Below are 22,148 nucleotides of genomic sequence, written 5' to 3' on the forward strand. Positions count from 1 at the left end.
TGCATTACAAATAAAAGTTTAAATTGTTTCTACCACAGAAAAAGGTCGAAAAAGAAAAAATGATTAAACAACAAAAAAAGGAAACTGGACAGATTACAGAAGGCGTTAATTGCCTTGAAAGATATCCATCAATAGCTACCCTATCATCTTCGGATTCAGTACTTACACCTGCATTTGACATTTCAAAGTTACCTGAAAGAGTAATAGTACAGGTTAGTAAAAAATTTGTATAAATTTAAATTAGTTCTTTTTTTATGTATTATTAAAATGTGGATTTTAATTGTTTGATGAAACCTATATTTCCTACTATTAACTTATAGTTAGCTTTTGGAATCATAGAATTCATTAAAATATTTCAATGATATTTACCTGATATTTAAAAATGCAAAAATTACATCTGTACATCATCAAAGAAAGCTAAGGATTTTTCTCTTTTGCTTTGTTTGATTTTTAAAGCATCATTTGATGTCAAGTGGATTCCTGAATGATCCAACATTGGTTTTAATTTGATACATGTTTAATTTTGTTAAAATGTTTGTGTTTTCTATTTTTGCATTTTAGATTGTCATCTCTTAGGAACTGGGGCTGTGTGTTATACAAATTTACTCTATCCCTTGTGCTTATTCATTAGTAGAGTTTCCTAATTTGGATAAAAATCTCTTTTTCTAATTTGTGAAATGTGTAAGTTCCATTATTGTGTGTCTGCATGGAACACATTAAAAAAGATGAAATTCAACATATTTCAATTTATGACAGTTTTACCTTATGGAAATCTGCATGCTGTTTTTATATGCCTTTCAAAGTAGGGGAGGCTTGAATTGATGAATTTATGGGAGGCTCTTGGTATAATTATTACTTAGAGCTTGAGAAATTTTTACAAGCATTTTATTTGTTCTGTATTCTATGAGGCAGTTTAAAAATATATGGTTTTTAATTTTAAGTCAAATAAATACTTTATCTAATGCTCATAAATTATTTAATCTTGTTGAGCTATCCTTATTTAAATTCAGGTTATATTTGTAATTTGGAAATTCCTGCTAAAATATTCATTTTTTTCTTAGTATGAGTTTTAAAATATAATCAAAACAAATGATAACCATGTGGGAAGAAAAACGGAAAATGGAAACACCTAACCACTAACCCTAACCATTGAATAATTTTAACATCAAAGAAAAGATTATGAAAAAGGATATATTATGAGTCTTTATATTTTTAAGGTCATTCAGTATTTCTCCAACGAATAAAGGATAATATAATAACTCTATAACCTAACATGTAGGAATCTTTATACTTTGAAGTATTTTTTCTAGTTTTTTTTTTTAATATTGATTCTTTCCCCACACTCCATGTTCCAATGGAACTATTAGTTTTACCTTTATTTTGTACCATTTTCTTGGAACAATAGAATAGCTCCTTGAGGTTAGGGATGGTTTCATTTTTTTTGTCTTTATATGTAGCATTGTTCCTTGCTATATTGAGAGAAAAAAAGGAAGGTTCAAAGAAGGCATGTATGGACAGCACTAATGTATAATAAAAAAAAGGCAAAACTGAAATAAATTCATTTTTATTTTGTTTCTGTTTTCTTTGAAAAGGAGAATGACCTTTGTACTAGAAATTGTAGGACAAAAATAATTACTAGGAAGTTCACATCTAAAATCAGGAAGAGGTTGTTAAGACAGTACCAGGTTGCTCTTGATGAATTAATATATTCTGGGCCCTGATAGGCTAAATCCTTAAGTAGTATAAGATGTAGCAAAGGTGATGATCAAGTTGCTGTTTGAAAATCACATATTTGAAAGAGCATAGAAAATGAGAGGTACCACAAGATTGGAGAAGGGCAAATGTTATCCCAATTTTCAAAGCAAGGAAGAGACTAAAACATATAAGCCACTAAACTTGATTTTGGTTTTTAAGAAAATTCTAAGATGGCTAGCAAGCACCCATAATAATAATTGTAGATAGCATTTATGTAGCACTTTAAGGTTTCCGAAGTCCTTTGTGTATGTTATCTGATCTGATTCTCATAACAACTCTGAGAGGTAGGTGCTAGTAATTACCCTCATTTTTCAGGTGAAGAAACTGAGGATAACAGAAGTTGCTTTTTGTCCAAGGTAATAGTGCTAATAAGTGTTTAAAGAAGGATTTGAACTCATATCTTTCTGAATCTAAGTCCAATTCTCTGTTGTTATGATGAGATCTAGAGTTATGATGAGATTAGGATTAGGGTTCCTGGTAGTCAGGGAGTTAGATGATGAGGTTAATGGCAAGTTTGGGGTTCAGGGAATCAAATGAAGAGGTTTGGCTTCCCTAAGTCCCCTTAGGATTCAAGCAAGGTAGGGAGTTGTGGGAATCCCTTTCTGTCAGCACAGAGGTCCTTCATAAAAGAATTTACAAACCCAAAAAACTGGATTGATAAAAAGAGGTTTATTATTGGCATTGGGAAGTCAGCCTTTGCTATGCATGAATAGAAAGATTGAATTCCTTAGTAACAAGGTCCTTACAGAGAAGTTTCTAGTCAAGAGATCCTGATAGAGAGGTATAAAGTCTTGTTAGGGGCATAGGTGAGGGAGATAAAGAGAGGGTAATGCTGAAAAAGAATATCATTTCAGCAGCCAGAGGGTTCCTTGGCATTCATGGCATGGCATGTTAGGTCCTCTGCAAGGACTGAGCCCCAAGTTGGCATTTTTATAAGAAAATTTGAGATAGAAGTTTCAATCAAATGAGATTCCCTAAAAGCTGTCACTGCCCCCAAGCCTAGATGAGATCACTTACCGGGAGTTTTGAGCCACTCAAAAGGGGAGGGGTCAAAAGAAATCTAGATGTCCAGCTAAATGAGATTACTTCAAATACTCCCACCAAGATAAACCACTTTATCTTGGTTCCTTTGGGTGGGTCTCAAGAGGCAGGGTTCAAGGAGAATTTCTCCTTGAAGGAGTTTTCAGAGAGATTTAGAGTTTTGGGGTCCCCCTTCAGTTTTAGGCTCCCCTCATCATTTACACCTTGTTCCCCAATGGGTAATTACAAAGAGTCAGCATGGCCTCATCAAGAACTTCGCATTCTAGACTAACCTCATTTCTATTTTAACAGGATTGCTAAATAGTAGATGAGAGAGTACTGTGGATTTGATTTAAACAAAGCTTTTAAAGAAGAATCTAATAACATTTTTTTTTTGAGATGAAGTGTTAAGAATGAGATGATACAGTAGTCAATAACTAGTAATCGACTGTTTGATAAATCCCCAAACTACAACTTCTTAGATAAGAACTTATTATTTGACAAAAATTTCAGGGAAAATTGGAAAATCGTAAGACAGAAACTAGGCATAATCAACATTTCACACACTATATCAAGATAAGATCAAAATGGGTTCATGATTTACATATAAAAGGTGAAACAATTAGCAAATTAGAAGAGCAAGGGATACTCTACCTGCCAGATCTATGGAGAAGGGAGGAATCTATGGCAGAAGAACTAAAGAGCATTTAAGAAATACAAAATGGATAATTTTGATTACAATATCCAAGATCTTGGATAGAGGTTAAAGCAATAGATTAAATCTAATAAGATATACAATGGGAATGTCAACTCTTGGACCAAAAAAATCTGCCTCACAAGCAAAATGGGGGAGGAAACATAATTACACTATGGTGATTCTGAAAAAGATCTGGTGATTTTTGTGGACCAAAAGTTCAAGTGTAGAGAAGGGGACTTGGTTTGTTTGGTTCTAGAGGACAAAACTAGGAGCATTGAATGGAAGTTGCAAAAAAGACAATTGGCTTAATGTCAGGAAAAATCCTTACAATTCAAATTGTCTGAAAGAAGAATGGACTACTTTGACAGGTGGTTCTTCATGTAAATTATAGTCTTTCTTTTGTGCATGGGTTAGATGGGATGGCGGCTGAAGTCACTTCCACCTTTCGAATTCTGTGGTTCTGTGAATGTTCTATTAATCTGTACACCTTCTTTGATATTATTTTCTTTCATAAGCCTGAAACTACTAGATAGCTGCTCTGGGTGCTGAGGCTGAGGTGGAGTAAACAGGAAGATTGAGGGAGACACAGGAATTGTGAGTGGAGTCCCAGTACAGCTGATTGTTATGCCTTTTTTAGTAGCAGTGATAATATTGATTTGATTTGATTACTGTTCCTAAAGCAGGAGCAGAAAAGGGTTAACAGTTGAGTATGGCAGCATGATACTTGGTGAGGACATGGTTTCCTTATGGATGACCAGATGGGATAAGAAATATGGTCCATCTAGCAAAATGTAATGAACTAAGATTAATTTTGCCAGGTTAGGGGAGCATGGTCTGGGGAGGTCCTGGGGAGGAAGGTTATTGTTCTAGATGGAAGGAAATAGAGGAGAAGCCATGGAGATGGCAAGATATTTGGGTAAGTCCTATTTTTTCTGATAAATGATAGTGAAAAATAAAAATGTCATTAATAAATCAAATCTAGATACTAGAAGAAGGAAAGAATAGGGCCTCTTGGGCCTCTTGGGTACTATAAATTGAATGAATCAGGTTTATTGTTGTTTTTCCAAACATTCTAAAATCTGTCCAGTTTGTTACTATTCAAGAAATCTGAAAAGCTTTCAGTTCTCTTAAATATGTCACAATTGGACATGAAACATGAATATGCATGAAAATGAACATTCTTTGTAGGAAACCAACTTCGCTTTGACATAGCATAGAGGCTGCTAAACTTTGTAATATGGAGTAGTGTGACAACCCTTCATTTAGTCACTCTGTATCAAATATGGGAGATTGGGATTACAAACATTTTATTCTTTAAGTGGAATATGATGTAAGATAGTTGGGCTAACCCTGTTGGCAAGTGTGATCTGTTTTAAACCAGTGGAACAATAATGTGGGCTTCTGCTAGTACAGTGGACAGATAGTTGGGAAAAGGGAAAACATGACACATTGGATTCTTGCTCCATTCTGCATGTATTTCCCTGTGTAATTCTTTGTAATCCCAGCTGTTGTGCTCAGGGCCAGTTTAATTTTAATTTTAATTTTATTTATTTTTATGTGCATTTGCAGTTTGTTCCTCCCACTATTCTACTAATAACTCTCCCCCTCCCCATAATACTCTCTTTATAAATAAATAAGCATAGTCTAGCAAAACAAGCTCCAGAATTGACCGTGCTTGAAAATGTGTCTCTGAATTTTAAGTTCACCACTTCTCTAACAGGTGGGATGTGGTATGTTTGAACTTCAGCATGATGAATTCATAGTTTGTTATTGTATTGTTCTGAGTTCTAGTCTTTCACAATTGTTCTCTGTACCATGGTTATTAGTATTATTTTTCTACTTTTTAATTTTATTTTCATCATATTGATTTATTTTATTTATATTTATGTTGTATATTTATAATTAAGGTGGTTAGAAATTATTCTAATTCTGTTTCCTTCACTCTATGTCCATAGAAGTTTTCCCATTTTCTTCTGGAATGACATGTCCATTTCATAATTTCTTTGGGTATAATAATATCCCATTATATTAATGTTTAATCATTTGTATAGCCATTCCTCAAGATGAGGATGGCTGCCTAATTTCCATCTTTTGGCTGCTGTGAAAAGAATGGCTATAAATATTTTTGTACACACAGACCTTTTCTTTTTCTTTGATCTCTTTGGGGTATAGGTCTTGTAGACTGTTGCTGCATTGAAAAGTATGCATAGTTGGAAAGTATGCATAGTTGGAAACTTAGTTCCAAATTGCTTGGCAGAATTGCTAGACTCAACTGAACCTCTACCAACAGTGTATAGTTTATTTCTGAAATATTTTATTATTTTCCTTTTTTTGTCAACTTTGCTAATTGTATTGTTATAAGATGGAACTTCAAGCTTGCTTTAATTTGCATTTTTCTTATCAGTGATTTTTTCATATGGTTGTCAATATTTTGAATTTCTTCCTTTGATAAATCCCTGTTTATATCCTTTGACAATTTATTTATTGGGGAGTAGTTCTTAGTTCCCTTCTAATTTTGATTATTTTAGATTTGTTTGCACAAAATTTTTTAATTTTATAAAATAAAAAATGTTCATTTTTATCTTTTGTGACCTTCTCTCTACCATATTTTGTTATGAATTCTTCTTCTGTCCATTAACACAAAAGGCAATTTCTTCCTTGTTCCAATTTGTTTATAATGTAACTTTTTACAGATTGGATATATATGTGGAGCTTATTTTGGCATGTAGTATGAGGTGCTGAGCTAAATCTAATTTCTGTCAGGACCATTGTTATTGTAATAACTGATATTTATGTAATTCTTAAAAATTTCCAAGCACTTGAGGCTGTATGATTGTAGTCTGGTCATATATACTCTTGGGTCTCAATTTCATTAACTTAAAATGAGAAGGCTGGACTAGATGACCTTGAAAGTCATTTGCTTCTAAATCTATGAGAGAGTCATGTTGAAGATCTTACCATCTATGGGGAATCCCTCTTTTAGTTATACTTAGTGTAGAACATCCTTCGCGATGGTGGGGCACAGTAGATTATTTAGAGATTTTTATTTCCTTTTAAGGATCGCTTTGACGATATCTTAACCATGTAGTTCATTGTTGCTATTATATTTATTGAAACAACCTGTTGTTTCTATGATTTGTTCTTTGAACTACACAAATAACTTTTACTCATATTGTCAATAGGTCTTTATTGAATCTAATATTTACTGCATGTGTTTAGTATTTTGTTTTTTTTTGTTGTGTTTGTAAGGTTTTTATGGCCTAAATATGTTTTGATTGGTAAGTTTCATGCATAGCTGAGAATGTCTATTCCTTTCTATTATTATTCAATAATCATTAAAGTCTTAATATATCTAACTTTTCTAAAATCCTATTCAACTTTAAGTTCTTGAACTTCTTTCTTTTTACTTTTGTTATATTTGCTTTGGTTTAAAGGGAGTTCATTGAGATCACCTATGATTATTGATTTACTGTCTATTTCTCCCTGTAATTAGTTCTACTATACCATTCATTGATCTATTGATCATTGATATTAATTCAGTACCTTTCAGAATAATGTAGTTTCTCTTTACCTTGTTGTTATTGTTCAATTTTTCTAATCTTGTGAATTCTTCGTATTTTCATTTTGTTCTATAGTTCTAGGAAATAGAACTTTTTGTAATTTCTTGAAATATGATGTCTTTTGAGGGAGGGATGTCATAACTTTGATTATAGTGAAATGGAAAGAAATCTGTATTTGGAATTAGAAACCAGAGAACAAGTTCACATACTAGCTCAAAGTTTTACTGTATGATTTGTAGCCTCTGTTTCCTCGTCTATAAAATGAGGATAATATTATCTCTGTTTCCTGTCTCAGAGTTAAATATGCCAGACTCTTGTATCTTTCACTATCACTTGAAATCTATCCAAGTTTATGTTGATTGTTTCCATGATAAACTGAACTATTATGACTATCCTAAAATGAAGATGGCAATACTTGTATTACCTTATGTAGTTTTTAGAAAAGCAAAGCTTAATTTTTTACATACATACAATTTAAATAATTATTATTATCTTTCATCTCCTCATTATCAGAGAGGTAATCTAGTACCTGACTACCCATTCATTTCTCAGCTTCCAATCTCTGCTTACTTCTCTGCTGTAATTACTCTTTTACAGATTATTAATAGTTCTGTGACTCTTAAATGTTCTCTCCTTGACCTACCTTCTAAGTGGGTTTGACATCAGATTGCTTTTGTTTTCTTTTTTTAAAATCTTTTGATTTTATTCTAAAAACAGTGCCTTAATAAATAGACATTTAATAAATGTTTGTTGACTTGAATTCTTTTTTTCCAGTTTTTTAACTCTATCTTAATATTTCTTGTTGTTTCATGGAGTCATCAACTTTTATTTAGTCCAATTTGATTTTCAAAAATTCTGTGGCTTGGATAAGGTTCTGTACTTCTTGTGTTAAGCTATTAAATCTCTCCTCCAATCAATCACTGTCAGCCAGCTGGAAGGCTCTACAGATTTAAAAAGACCAGTGACTCCCCTTTACTTTGGCCCGAATTCCCTGTTCTGATTATTCCATAGACTTTACAGTGGACTTGCATTGAATCCCTGCTCCTTCCTAGGGTCAGGGTCACAAAGTTGCTGCTACTTCTGTTCCTGTTCCTTAGATAATACGTTAGTACTCCTGACTGCTTCTTGCCTTGGTGCTTTAAACTTAGACTCAAGTCACCTTCTTGGTTGGTGGGAGATCTAGGGTGGAACTCTGAGATATGGTTGATCGAGCTGCTAGTTAGCACCTGTTCCTTTCCTCTTCAGGAAGGCTCTTTTGAGATTGCTCTGGGACTTCTTTTTGCCCTGGAGACAGCTAAATTCTTTCCAGTACTTGTTGGAGAACACTCAGGTATTTTTCAATACTTGCTCTTGAAGATAGCACCCTCCTGGGGTGCACCTGTCCCCAATGTCCATAGACCTCCTTGTCTCCCTGTGTTGACTTAGTCTGTAAAAATGGCTCACTATGATTTTTTTTTCTCGTATTAATCTGCAGTATATTTTTATATGATGAAGCTGTGAGGGGGAGCTGTGCTGTACTGCTTCCTCCTACCATTCCATCTTACCTGCTCTCCCATCATTTTTCTGTGTGTGGTTTGTTTTTTTTTTAACCTATACTCCTTTTAATTGTTTTATGGAATAACAATTATTATCTTCTTCTATGATGTTTTGTGAATGAAGTTGTATTCAATGGATATTTGTGCTTGATTGTCATGTCTTTTCTTGGCATTCTTGCTGATTGTGGACTTTGGACTCATTCGGGTTCTCTTTTATGTTATCTGTTTTACATTGATTTAACTTTTGCAGTAAATTGTGACAAAGTCAACATCTTTGCCCTTTTTATTTTCATTTCTCATTTTTTGAGCAATTTAATAGATATTGTTTTCCAGTTTTCTGTCTGTTTTGCATAGATAAAATGGTCCATTGCATCTGCTAGAAAGAATTTTAAGGCAGAATCAATTGCACATATTCTGCACAAATGTGATGGCATATATTTTAGACAATGTATTTTTAGTATGACTTCTATAGTTTTGGTGATTTTGGCCTTTGTTATTTTGGTATGAATTCTCATACGCTTTTAAAAATGAAAACAAATGCCAAGAAAATTTAATTTTTGGCACCAGTTAATTATTTATATGTCATTAAAATTGGCTGTCTTATTAGAAAATTTAAGTTTTGGTTGATTCCCCTTTGTGATAATTGCTTACTTTAGACATTATGATTTTAACAACAACAATAATAATAGTTGACATCTATATAATATATCATGTTTTACAAATCACTTTATATATATATTTTTAATTTTTAACTAAGAACCAGATGAGTAAATTATAGATTTTTAGGACTGGAAAAACAGGTCATACTGTCTGTAATTATAATATTGATTTTGGCAATCATTTAAGGAAAGAAGTTCTGAATCTAAGAATCTTTTTTTATTATACGATAAAGTAATGTAATAATTCAATAGAAGAGAGTTTAGAGACATTTTTGCTGCCTTCCCTGATGAACAGAAATTTCTCACTTCCACAGAACAGACTGACTGACCATTATTTTGGCCATGGTAACTTTGTGAAGCTTCTGTAACAGGAATAAAAGATGTGTATCAATATTTCTGTCCAGTAATTTGAGTTAGATGGGTTTCTATTGACTTTTAAAGGGTTCAAAAGCAACACAAAGTTGTGTAGCAGTATATAAAGGTATTATTTGCTGAACTAAATACTACTTGTAATTGATCCAAAGAACAACAAAAAGCGAAAAAACAGGCTGCAGCTTATTATCACTAATGAGTTACAGGGGGAGAAAAGGGAGAGAAGGGAGGGGAGGAATATTTTAATGACATGCTCATGTAGTGAGAGCTATGAAAAGATAGGCAGCCCAGGCATTGCACTGGAATTCATTAACTGGACAAAACCCCTCAAAACAAACAAAGAAAGAAACTGCAAGTCCTTTGGTACGATGCCACTTCCATGAAGGTTTTACAGAAAGATAGGGCGATAATCCCAGAAGTGATAAGGTTATAGGTGGTTTATGATCTTCACTCATGAAGCAATGAAGGAGGTATACACACCAATAATAACAATCCCTAATATTTATTTACATAGCACTTTATATTATCTTTTTTGGTCCAGATCTATTTACCATTGGTTGGGGAGCTCTTGGTGAACTCTTTAGGAAGAAGGACTGGAGTTTTCATTTTTCTTTTTTTTTTTCTTTCTGCTTTTTTTTTTATATCCCTAGCACATAAAATAGTGCTTGGCACATAGGTATTGCTTTGTAAATGGTGTACTGAAAGTCTAAGTGACTTGTCTAGGATATATAATATAGGATATATAAAAAATTCTGATTTTTAACCCAGGCATTACTGTTTCTGAGGCATCTCTTTCTACAACATTAATGCTTATAGATTGCCTCATTGGTTTACCAGTTGATCCATTGAAATACTGAAGCATGTTGTGGTCAGTTTTTTATCCTCTTTTTCAAAAGCTTTTTATTTTTAAAATATATGCATAGATAGTTTTCAACATTCATCCTTGCAAAACCTTGTGTCCAAACTTCTTCCCCTTCTTCCCCACCCTCTCTCTAGATGGCAAGTAATCCAATGTATGTTAAACATGTGCAGTTCTTTTGTATATATTTCTACAATAGTCTTGCTGCACAAGAAAAATCAGATCAAAAGAGGAAAAATGAGAAAGAAAAAAAAAAGCAAGCAAACAACAAAAAGAGAGAAAATACTATGTTGTGATCCACACTCAATTCTCACAGTCCTTTCTCTGAGTGTAGATGGCTTTCTATCACTAGACCATTGGAACTGACCCGAATCACTTCGCTATTGAAAAGAGCCACGTCCTTCAGAATCGATCATTGTATAATCTTGTTTTTGCCATGTCACAATGATATCTTGGTTTTACTCACTTCACTTAACATCAATTCATATATCCACCCAGTTTACAGTTCCTTGCCACTACAAAAAGGGCTGCCACAAGCATTCTTGCACATGTGCATCCCTCTTTAAATTCCTTATACGAGGTGTTTTATAGTTTTGGATTTTTCCTACTCTTTTAGCTTGTTTGATAAGTATTTGCCTTCCCCTTTGAAGATTTAATTGACAAAAGTTCCCAGACTATTTTTTTGCCCATTCTATTTCCACCTAACAGGAAAAAGTCCATTATTTTAACTTGGATGAACAATGTGACAGAAGTTGTTCATCATTAATGAAATTATGTAAATATTTCATCTTTCATGTCTTTTACCCATTTTGAACCACCTTTTTGCCCTAATTATGACCTTCCTCCAGATGTGTTGGAAGAAATGACAACTTCTACCTACCTGAATCCACTTTACGTATATAACCTTAGTTGGACCCTAAATTCTTCATGGACATGACTATATTCACTTTTCACTGATTCTTTATCACACCCACCTATTCAGCTATTCCAAATTTTGTACTTTCTCCTCACACTCTTGATTCTGCTTTCATCCTTTTTATTCTCAGTTAAAGATTTAACTGATTTTATTAAGAAGACTAAAGCTAAGTAATATGAATTTCCTAACTTTCCTTGTTCACACTTCAAAAATCTCTGTTTGTATTCACACATTCTCATCCTTTTGCTATGGTTTCAAAAGATGAGGAAACCTTATTTTTTTCCAAGGCAAGCTCTTTCACTTTTGCTCTTTATCCCTTTCTCTTGTCTTTAGACCCACTATATTGATCATTGCCATTTAAAATTCCTGTTTCTCATGTCAATTCTTACCTCCTGCCTCTAAAGTTGTTACTGTTCCCTTTGCCTTCTACTCCCTCACAGCCATTCATTTTATGAGATACAATGCAGTGTAGTGGAAAGATAACTGTACTTGGAACCAGGAACCAGAAGTGGTGTTCAATAGCTCCTCATAATTTTGCCATGTGACATTGGGCCTCAGTTTCTTAATCTAAAAAAGAAGACTAATAATACTTATATTGCATGTTTCAGAGTCAAGTGATGTACATTGTAAACCTCAAAGTGCTCTATAAATTGAACTATTAGGACTATATAAAATGATGTTGGTAATACTTCTATTATCACTTTTTGTAGCAGTTTTTAGAAGAATAAAATTTAATATTTATAAATGTAATTATTATGATCTTCATCTGCCTTATTATCAAAGAAGTAATCTATGTTAGTTCCTAACCACCCATTTATTCCTTAGTCTTTTCCAATCTCTGCCTGCTTTTCTACTATAAAGGTCACCAAAAATTTCTTTATCACTACATTCAATGTTGCTTTTTCATTGTTGTCCTCTCTATAGTGCTCAGATTATTTATTACTTTTTCCTTTCTGATAGTGTCTCCTCTCTTGGGTTCTATGATGTTATATATAGTCTCCTGATTCTCTTCCTACCTTTTATTTATTTGACTCCTTCACTTGCTCCTCTCTCTCTAGCTACTTCTACATGGGTGTGTCTCCTAATGGCTTATTATTGGTCATCTCATCTCTCATCATATTCTTTCTGTTGGCATTTGTCTAATTCCCATTGCTTTCTTTGCGCATGCTTTTTATGAAAATAGCTCCTTCATCAATTTCCTTTTTTCCACTCTAATTCTCACTACCTTTCTTCCGTGTCTCCTTATTAGATCTGAGTGAGGAAAGAATGATGCCAGTACAAATCCCACTTGATGCCCTGAAAGTTATGTTCTTGAGTCTGTGTCCAGATGGAGAGGATTCTTTCTTAGGACAGCTTCATCAAGGAGAAGCAACCTGAAGTCAACTGGCTCTAGAATCAAGTCATGGATGGCCCTGTGCAGTCAGTCCATCTTTATTTGTTAAGGTCTCCACATATATCCTAGAAAAGATACCATGTGACGTTAGGGTGAAAACTGAGAACAAGGGAAAACTATGTTGGAAAATGTGGTTTGAGATAAGAAAGAAAATATTATTGAAATGAAATATTATGAATACTTTATTCAAGAATAGTACTGGAAAATGCACAAAACATCCCAGAGTATGAAACACTACATTTTAACAGTAAGAAGCAAGTTATTGGATTGGAAGTCATCTGAGAATATCCTATTTGTATAAAGTCAGATTGTTGACTGATTAGAATAATACATTCCATTTCACAGATATGATCTATTGACAATTTTTGTCATTTCACTCTTCACATCATCTCTCATTTGGGCCATTCTTTTCTGTTGTGGTATTCCCATCACCTTCTCTTCATGTCTGGACTGTTGCAACAGCATGCTGGTTAGTTTCCTTAGCTTATGTCTCTCCCTGCTCCATCATTCTCCATTCAGCTGCTAATATATTTTTCCTGAAGGTCTATGTTATTCTCCTACTCAATAAATTCAGGTGCTTTCCTATTACCTCTTAGATCAAGTATAAAATCCTCTGTTTGACATTTAATAGCATTTACAACATGGCCCCTTCCTGTCTTTCTAGCTTATACTTTGGTAGTCTCTGTATATTTTATTTGCTATTCCTTGCACTGGACATTTCAATCTCTATTCCATGCCTTCTCACTAAAGTTAAAATGGATCTTCTCATCTTTATGTGCTGTTTTCTATGGCTTCCTTCAAGATTCACCTTGATTTTTTACCTTTTGGTCTGGCAGGATGGTGTACTTGTGTTAAACTCAAACAGAAAGAGTGTCACTGAAGGATCCCTGGGGGACTGAATATTGTTTTTGAAAGCAACATTTTAAGACAACCTACGCTCTATTATATTTTTATTTATTTTGTCAAATATTTACCAGTTACATTTTTATTTGGTTCAGATGTTCTTGGGTTTGATATCTTAGGTGATAGAGCTAAATCAGGAACCATTTAGTTCAAGTACTGCCTCTAACAAACACTGATCACTTATAAGCATTTATATAGCACTTACTACACACCAGGCACTGTCCTACCTGTTTACAAATATTATCTCATTTGTTCCTCATAAAAACCCTGTGGTGTGGGTGCTTATTATGACTATTTTACGTTTCAGGAAAATGAGCTCATACAGATATTAAGTATCTGAGACTGAAGTTGAATTTGGGTCTTCCCGATTATAAAGGTACACTGTCAGCTTCATGCAGCTGTCTCATAGGAATAATATGATAAAATTTATGCTTTAGGAAAATCATCCTGAAAGCAGCATAAAGAAAGGATTGGAGAGGGGAGAGACTTGAGGCAGTGAACTCAGAGAACAATACACTGGATTGTGGAACACTAAATTGTAAGAGGAATCAAAGTTTAGATGATCCAAAATACAAAAAAAAGGCAGATAAAAGGAGGTTGTAGCATACTACCATTGATCACTTGTGAGCGAGAAATAATTCAACAGCATTAAGAAATGTATAACCAAAAAATGAAAGCAGCTACTTATATAGTAAGAGCATGGGTAGCTAGAGTATTGGATGTTGCTTTGATATGTGTGAAATACTTATAAAAGACTAGAAAAACATGTCTAGAAAATTTGGGGTAGCTTTTTTATGGAGGAATTTGGGGAAGACATGGAAGAGAATTATAAAAAAAAGAGAAGATGGGATGGGTTGCTATCTACAATAATGCATATCAGTAAAATTGTGAGTCTACCAAAGTGTCAGAGGTGGTTAACTGTATGTACAAAACCAAGTAAAACTCAAAAATGAGTTAAATTTTGACCATAGAGTACATTATTATACCACTAGGATTACTGCTGATCTGAATGGAGAGGTTAGATAACCTGTTAGATGACAGAATCAGGACCCAACATCATTAAATACATTTTTTAAATTAAAGCTTTTTATTTTCAAACATATGCATGGATAATTTTTCAACATTGACCCTTGCAAAACCCCGTCTTCCAAATTTTCCCCTCCTTCCCCCAACCCTTGCCCTAGATGGCAAGTAATCCAAAATACAACATAGTCTTAACAAGTTGGAAATTTGGGCTGAATGCAGAAAGATGAAATTTAATAGAGATAAATGTAAAATTCTCTACTTTTGTTCAAAAATTAACTTTTCATGTACAAGACTGGGGAGACATACATGGCCAAGCCATAGTTTATCTTTAAAAGATCTGTAAGTGTTAGTGGACTGCAAACTCAATGTCAACAGCATGCTATGGCAGCCCTCAAAGCTCATGTGATCTTTTGATGATTAAGAGAGACATAGTATCCCAAATAAGTGATATAATACCTCCTACTATATTTGGTTCTGAATTTCACATTTAGTGTGATGAATACTGACAAAAGAGGGAATGATGTTGAAAGATCTTGAGAACATGGTTGAAGAAAATTGGTTGAAGGAGCTAGTTATAATCAGCCCAGCTAAGTAAGAGAAGACTTCAGAGAAGAACTTAGTCATTAATTTCAAGTACTTTAAGATCTGTCACTGGAAGAGGAATTAGGCTTTTTTTGCTTGACCCCAGGAGGCAGAAATAGGAGCAGTAAGTGCAAATGTCAAATAGGCAAATAATTGAAAAGTAGAGCAGGCTTCTTTTCGAGATAGCAGGTTTATGCTATTTGGAGATCTTCAAGAAAAGTAAAGGTGACCCCTTGGAAGCATGTTATAGAATGTATTTGGAGTCAGGTGTGGGTATAACTACATGGTCCCTTTCAACCCTGAGAATATATGACACTGGAATAATTCTAAAAGGAAATAATGCTCATGAGACGTCAAGAAGGAAGAATTTTATAATGAGATCAAAGGAAGGAAAATCTGGTTTTGGACTTGTGGTGCCATGTATGCTTCATTTCACTTTCATTTTTAGCCTCAAGATGAAAAAATCCAGTTTTATATCATATCTATTTGACTTTTGACAGATCTTCCAGTGGATAGTAATTATTTTTTTGGGCATATATGCTGGCTAAAGAGAACTAGATGATGAAAGAATTAACTTCCATTGTATGTAATTTTTTAGTTTTAAAAAGTTAAATTTATTGACTGCTAATTGAAGAGGTTAATAAACACTGTACTTGATACTGTGAATTTCTTAACATTTGCCCATTTCACATCTTTGTTAATTCTTTTGAAAATAGCAAGATTACATTTAAATATTGTTTGAATTATACATACACTTTTTTAGGTCTTTGGAAATTTTAGTTTTAAGATATATTGAGATTTTTACATTTATGCTTAAGTTTTGGAGAAATAATTGAAAACAGCAGTTTGCAACTGGTTATGGCTGGATCTGACTTGCTTGGAAAACACATGTAAATTTTAGGCTTATTTTATGACATTTTTTAAAAGGTTCAATTACATTAGCTCATGAAAACAAGTCAGTGTACTGTTTAACAGCCATGTTCCTTGGGTACCTTGTACCCATTAGGCAACATGTCAGTTTCAGACTGCTCAGTTAGCAGATGGTAGAGCTCATACATCTATCATTCAAACTGCTAGCCAAATTTTTTGAGTAAGTGGGAGAGTTGGCAAAGATTAGGAGTTTCTTGAAAATATAATTTTTTTCCTCATCTAGTTTGGCAAGAAGTATAAACAGAAAATCCTTTTTTTTTTTTTTTTTTTTTTGATAAATTTCGAAAGCCTAAATAACACAGCTGTCTTAGAGTTTAGAGTTGGGTTGTTTTTTTTTTTTTTTTGGTATTATAAATACTGTCTTAAGCATATTTTTCATTAAATAAAACTATAATTTTCTTTTTCAGTAAAAAAAAAAAAAGGTTTATTGTTTTTCTGGACTTGAAAACAAATTGACAATTTTCGTAGTTCCAGTGACTCACTTTCTTACTTGGAAACAAGCCTATATCTCCCATCAACACTAGCACCATTGTTATGCAGAAGCAGATGGTTTTGTATCATTTGATTAAACTGCTCAAGCTTTCTTATAAACTAAAGATCCCTTTCAAAGTCTATGTTTTGATAACCTTAAGGGTCAGCCTGACCTTCCTGCATAAATGCAAAAATCTATTTCAGGTCCAGTAATCTGTCATGCAGACTTCAGATAAGATGGTATTTTAAAATCTTATCACTGGGCCAAAGAACTATTTGTATGCTGGCTGACCTGTACATCTTGGCAGCTATGGTCAGTAAAAAAATAAATGAAGTAAAAATTCAAGCCCATATTTGTCAGCCTGTTTTAAAAATGATTAGTGAATTACGCTTAATGTATTTGCTTTCATTAATATCAAGACCACTGAAATATGAGTTCCCTCATCTCTCATCATCTTTGCTGAACTACTCTTCTTCCTTCTGATCTAAGATGATGATTTAGCCCTCTTGCTTGTCAAAACCAACATCTTTGTCCATGTCCCTGGTCTCATCTCTATGTCTCTATTAGGACTTTGCATATTTTCCACTAAGGAAAAGTGACACTTAGGAAACTCATTTATAGTATGTAGTCCACATACCAGAACTGGGTTGTTCTTCCTTCACACTTATTTCTAACATCTACACTCTTCTTCTTGGCAATGTCATGTATTTATCCTGATTACAGTTACTATCTCTATGTGGATAAATCTGTAATTCCTGTCTCTTTTTCCTAGAGTACCAGTCCTTTATTTCTAGCTGAGTAAATATTTTCACCCAGAATTTCCATCAGTACCTCAAATACAGCATATCTGCTTTAAATCTGCACCTTTGAGGTTTCCCCATTTTTTGGTCATACCATTATTCTCCATAGTAATCTTGTAGTTACTATGACTTTTCCTGTTAGCTCCACATTTATCCAGCTGTTAAGTATTGTCAGTTTATCTTCCTAATATTTTTTTTGCTTTTGCTTTTAAAATTTTTTCTTAATTTCTCATAAAGCTATTTTCTATTTGCCCAATTCTAATTTTTATATTTTAATTTTTTTGTTTTTTCCATTTTAAAAAAATTTAATTGTTAGTTTTCAACATTTATTTTTATAACATTTTGATTTCCATTTTTTCTTCATCCTTCCCTCTCTTCCTACCTCCCCAAGACAGAAATTAATCTGATATAGGTTATCGACGTATGATCATATTGAACATATTTCCACATCAGTCTTGTTGTGAAAGAAGAATCAGAATGAAAAGGAAAAACCATGAGAAAGAAGAAACAACAAAAAAGTGAAAATAGTATGCTTCAATCTATATTCAAGACTCTATTTCTTTTTCTGGATGTGGACAGCATTTTCCATCATGAATCCTTTGGAATCATCTTAGATCACTATAGATCTGAGAAGAGAAAGTCTATCCAAGTTGATCATTCATACAATATCACTGTTACTGTGTACAATGTTCTCCTCACTTCCCTCAGACTGAATTCATATAAGTTTTTCTGAAATCTGCCTCCTCATTTCTTATGGAATAATAGCATTCCATTGCATTCATATACCACAATTTGTTCAGCTATGCCCCATTTGATGGGTATCCTCTTGATTTCCAACTCTTTGCCACCACAAAACAAGCTGCTATAAATATTTTTGTATATGTAGGTTTTTTCCCTTTTCATGATTTCTTTGGGTTACAGACCTAATGGTAGTATTGCTGGATCAAAGAGTATGCACAATTTTATAGTTCTTTGAACATAGTTCCTAATTGTTCTCCAGAATAGTTGGATCAGTTCAATTTCAACAACAATGCATTAGTGTTCCAATTTTCCCACATCCTCTCCAACATTTATCATTTTCTTTTTTTGTTACATTTGCCAATCTGATAGGTATGAGATGGTACCTCAGAGTTGTTTTAATGTCTTAATGTTCTCTAATCAATGATTTAGAGCTTTTTTATGATTATAGATGACTTTAATTTTTTCATCTGAAAACTGTTTTCAGACCCAATATCTCTTATGTTACCCCTTTCCTTTCTATTCCTGTTGCAACTACTCTAATGCAGTTTTGCCCATATTTCTGAAATAGCCTCCTAGTCGTTATTCCTGAATATTGTTCTTTTGCTAATTAATCCTTCTAATGCAACTGCTATGGTGAACTTGTCTATCCAGAGCCTTTAGAGTTCCCCATTGCTTACTGAGTAAAGAATAAACTCTTTATCTTTGTATTCCCTGTACTTGATAATTACATAATCATAACCTACTCTTTCTTTCCAAACTTATTTCATACTACTTCTTTGCATGCTTCCTGAAATCTGACTGAACCAGACTACTCAATAAATCCTGTTTTCATTTCACTTTTTCCTATATCTTTGCCTTTGCTGATGCTTTTCCATCTGCCATCTTTACTAATTGAAATTCCTCCCTCTCTTTAGTGCTCAATCTAAATTCCATATGTAACTCCACTCTCTTTTCTCAAATTTTGTATATGTTGAATTTATCCTTTATATTTATTACTTCTGAACTGTTGTAATCATTTGTGAATATCTTAATGCTCCTTTCTCATTAGATTTGTAAGTTCCTTGAGGGCAGAGACTGCATCTTCTTCTGTCTTTGTATCTCTAGGACTTAACATGATATCTTGGGCAAATATACAGTTAAGTTCGAGTGTTTGTTGAAGTGAATTGAATTGATTATTAGGTGCTCAATAAATATTTATTTAATGACTAATAAGCATAATTGTGACCTAGTGAAATAACAACTCTGACAAGAGCAAAGCAGAGAATTGCTGCTGGATGTTAATAGAAAAGAGATTTGATCAAAAATATGGGGTACAGATTAAGAAGGGCATTAAAAGCCAAGCAGAAGAGTTTAAGATCATTAGCTCTTATAGTTAGAATGGACCCCAGAAGGCATAGCGTTCCACCTATTTCATTTACAGATGAGGAAACTGAGGTCCAGGGAATTGTACTAATTTTCCTAAGTCACATAGATTATAATTGGTAGAATCAGGATTCAAATCTAGGACTTCAGGTTTAGAGTTGATGTTATTTGAAATAAGAAATTATTACTAGCTTTGGGGGAGAAGAGTGGTGTGGATAAAATAATATTTAAAAATTAATCTTGGATCAAAGTAGACAGGGTATATTGAAGCAAAGGAGAACCTAAAATTAGGCAGAAAAAATAGAATGCTGTCATAATAATTAGAGATGAAATGATGAGAGAATGAATTGGGAGGAAGAGTGATAATACTAACAGAACAGAAAGCATAAGAAGAAAAGAATCCTTCATCTGATCCTCATTTGGCCTGACTTTAAGACACTCCTATCAAAGTCAATTGTTCTAATTGACTTTCTCTGAATTCTCTTCAGCTACTCAGTATCCCTTCCATTCTTTAGAACTTGTGATATTCCATGATTCATAGACAAATAGCAACATTAGTGGAATATTGATATTAAAAAGAAGAGTTTTTAGTCATAAAGCATATGAGGATTATTTCTGGCATTGTGAAGTATGTGTTCACTTCCTTAATGTTCAGTTCTTGGCTCAGATCATTGTTTATCTGCTGTGCAGTTAGACTATCTCAATGACACTGCCTATTTATTGCATGTCATAACTATTTATTGCATTCTTCATCCACATTGTCTTTTCAGTGTGGATTGTCTATAAGACTTAAGAAAATATTAATGCAGATTGAACTCAAAAGTGTATTGTGTGTCTTGTAAATCTAATCAAAAAGTCTTTAAGTGGAAGAGAAAGGGAAAGGGAGAAAACTTCCAAGAAAGGATCATCTCTAAGTCATTTAATGTTCTCACTTATGAATATACCTCACTTAATGAAGTAGAGATGGAAGAATCAAAAACAGAAGGACAAGAAGAGGTAGTTGTAACTAGGTCATTATTGGTGATAATTGGGATGGAAAAAGTGAAGAGGCATTTAAGAACTTTGCCCTTTACTTCCTCACATATACAAGTGCTAGATTGCTGAGACCTCAGGCAGGTCTTTTATGTTGCACAATGAAATTATTCTGATAACTTAGGGACCAAGAGAGTGTCAGTCACCAGAAACCAATTGATTTTGCCAGTACAGGACTTACTAATAGATTTATTACCTCATGAAAACTGGCATTTTTTGGCTTTGAACTGGGCTGTCATTGATAAGTTTAGAACTTCTATATGGAGCATGATAGCAGTTCTCTAATTTACATTGCATCCAGGTCTAACATGGATCCTGCCTGCCACAGATGGGCAGCAGTTTAGTATGTCCTGTCAGTCAGGGAGGTCTAACGTGGGTGCAGACTCCTTGCCCCATGGGTCATATGGCCTGACACTGTGGCAAGACCTTTAGAAGAGATGAAACGTGCAGGGGCTGGGGCATATTTTATGAAGAAGTAAAAGAAGTGATCCAAGTCGAGACCGCCATGAAAAATTTACCTTGTTGTCTTTGCACACAAAGGGAAAGTGAGGGGAAATCAGACAGACATCTACAAACAAGGAGGAAGGGAAGGGGAAGCAACTAACACGGACTTCACCGTCCTCTGGCAGAAATTCCCAACAGGGCAATAGGAAAAGGGAAGATGAGGAATTTTGAATAAGGTGATTAGAGAGACTATATTGAAGGAGATATTAGTCCTAAGCAGAACAAATTAAGGATATACAAAAATATTTATAGCTCTTTTTGAGGTGGCAAGAAATGGGAAATGAAGAGGTACCTGAAAATTGAGAAATGAATGAACAAATTATGGTATATAAATGTGATGAAATACTACTGTGCTTTACTCTTCTCAGTATAATAACCATCCAGGATTCTAGAGGAGTAATGATGTAACATGTGATCTACCTTCTGATGAAGAGGTGAGGGACTCAGAAAGCAGAATGAAACAAGTAGTTTATAGAACATGACCACTATGAAAATTTGTTGATTGACTCCATGTATTTGTAATGAGTTTTGATTTTCTTGTGTTCTCAATGTGGGATGGGGAAGGTTGAGGAGGAAAGATTAAATTTATCTATCAGTATCAATTTATCTATCTATATATACACATATATCTGCATATATATGTGTGTGCATATATCTATATATACATATGCACATATATACTATACAGCCTTACAACTCTACATCCATTCTTACAGACCCATATATATATCTCCCAAACTGATCACTGCAATGACTAAACACAATTCCTGAGGACTTTTGATGAATCATGAATGATATAGAGTTAATGGACTCAACACATTTGGATGTTTTTTTAAAAATGGCTATTGAGAAATTTTATTTTGCTTAACTCTACATGCATATTATAGATTTTTGTGCTTTCTCAGTGGGAATGAAGCAAGGAGAGGGAAGGCCGATTTTTGTAATAAATTGTTTAATTTAAAAAAGAAATGGGAGGGAGATGTTGCTTTTGAGATCTTAAGTAGAAATTATGGTTCCATTAATTTTTCTT

At 33.7% G+C, this 22,148-nt stretch overlaps 1 protein-coding gene across 1 annotated transcript in view; it reads left to right on the top strand.

Annotated features, from left to right (window-relative positions):
* Positions 1-22,148, top strand: part of FBXL13 (F-box and leucine rich repeat protein 13) — a 239,573-nt gene that overhangs the window by 26,326 nt on the left and 191,099 nt on the right. The window contains exon 4 of the mRNA XM_051962415.1: positions 39-212. Coding sequence (XP_051818375.1) covers positions 39-212 — 174 coding nt within the window. The remainder of the gene's footprint in view (positions 1-38; positions 213-22,148) is intronic.

This window comes from Antechinus flavipes, chromosome 5, assembly GCF_016432865.1.
Source record: "Antechinus flavipes isolate AdamAnt ecotype Samford, QLD, Australia chromosome 5, AdamAnt_v2, whole genome shotgun sequence".
NCBI classification, from domain to species: domain Eukaryota; kingdom Metazoa; phylum Chordata; class Mammalia; order Dasyuromorphia; family Dasyuridae; genus Antechinus; species Antechinus flavipes.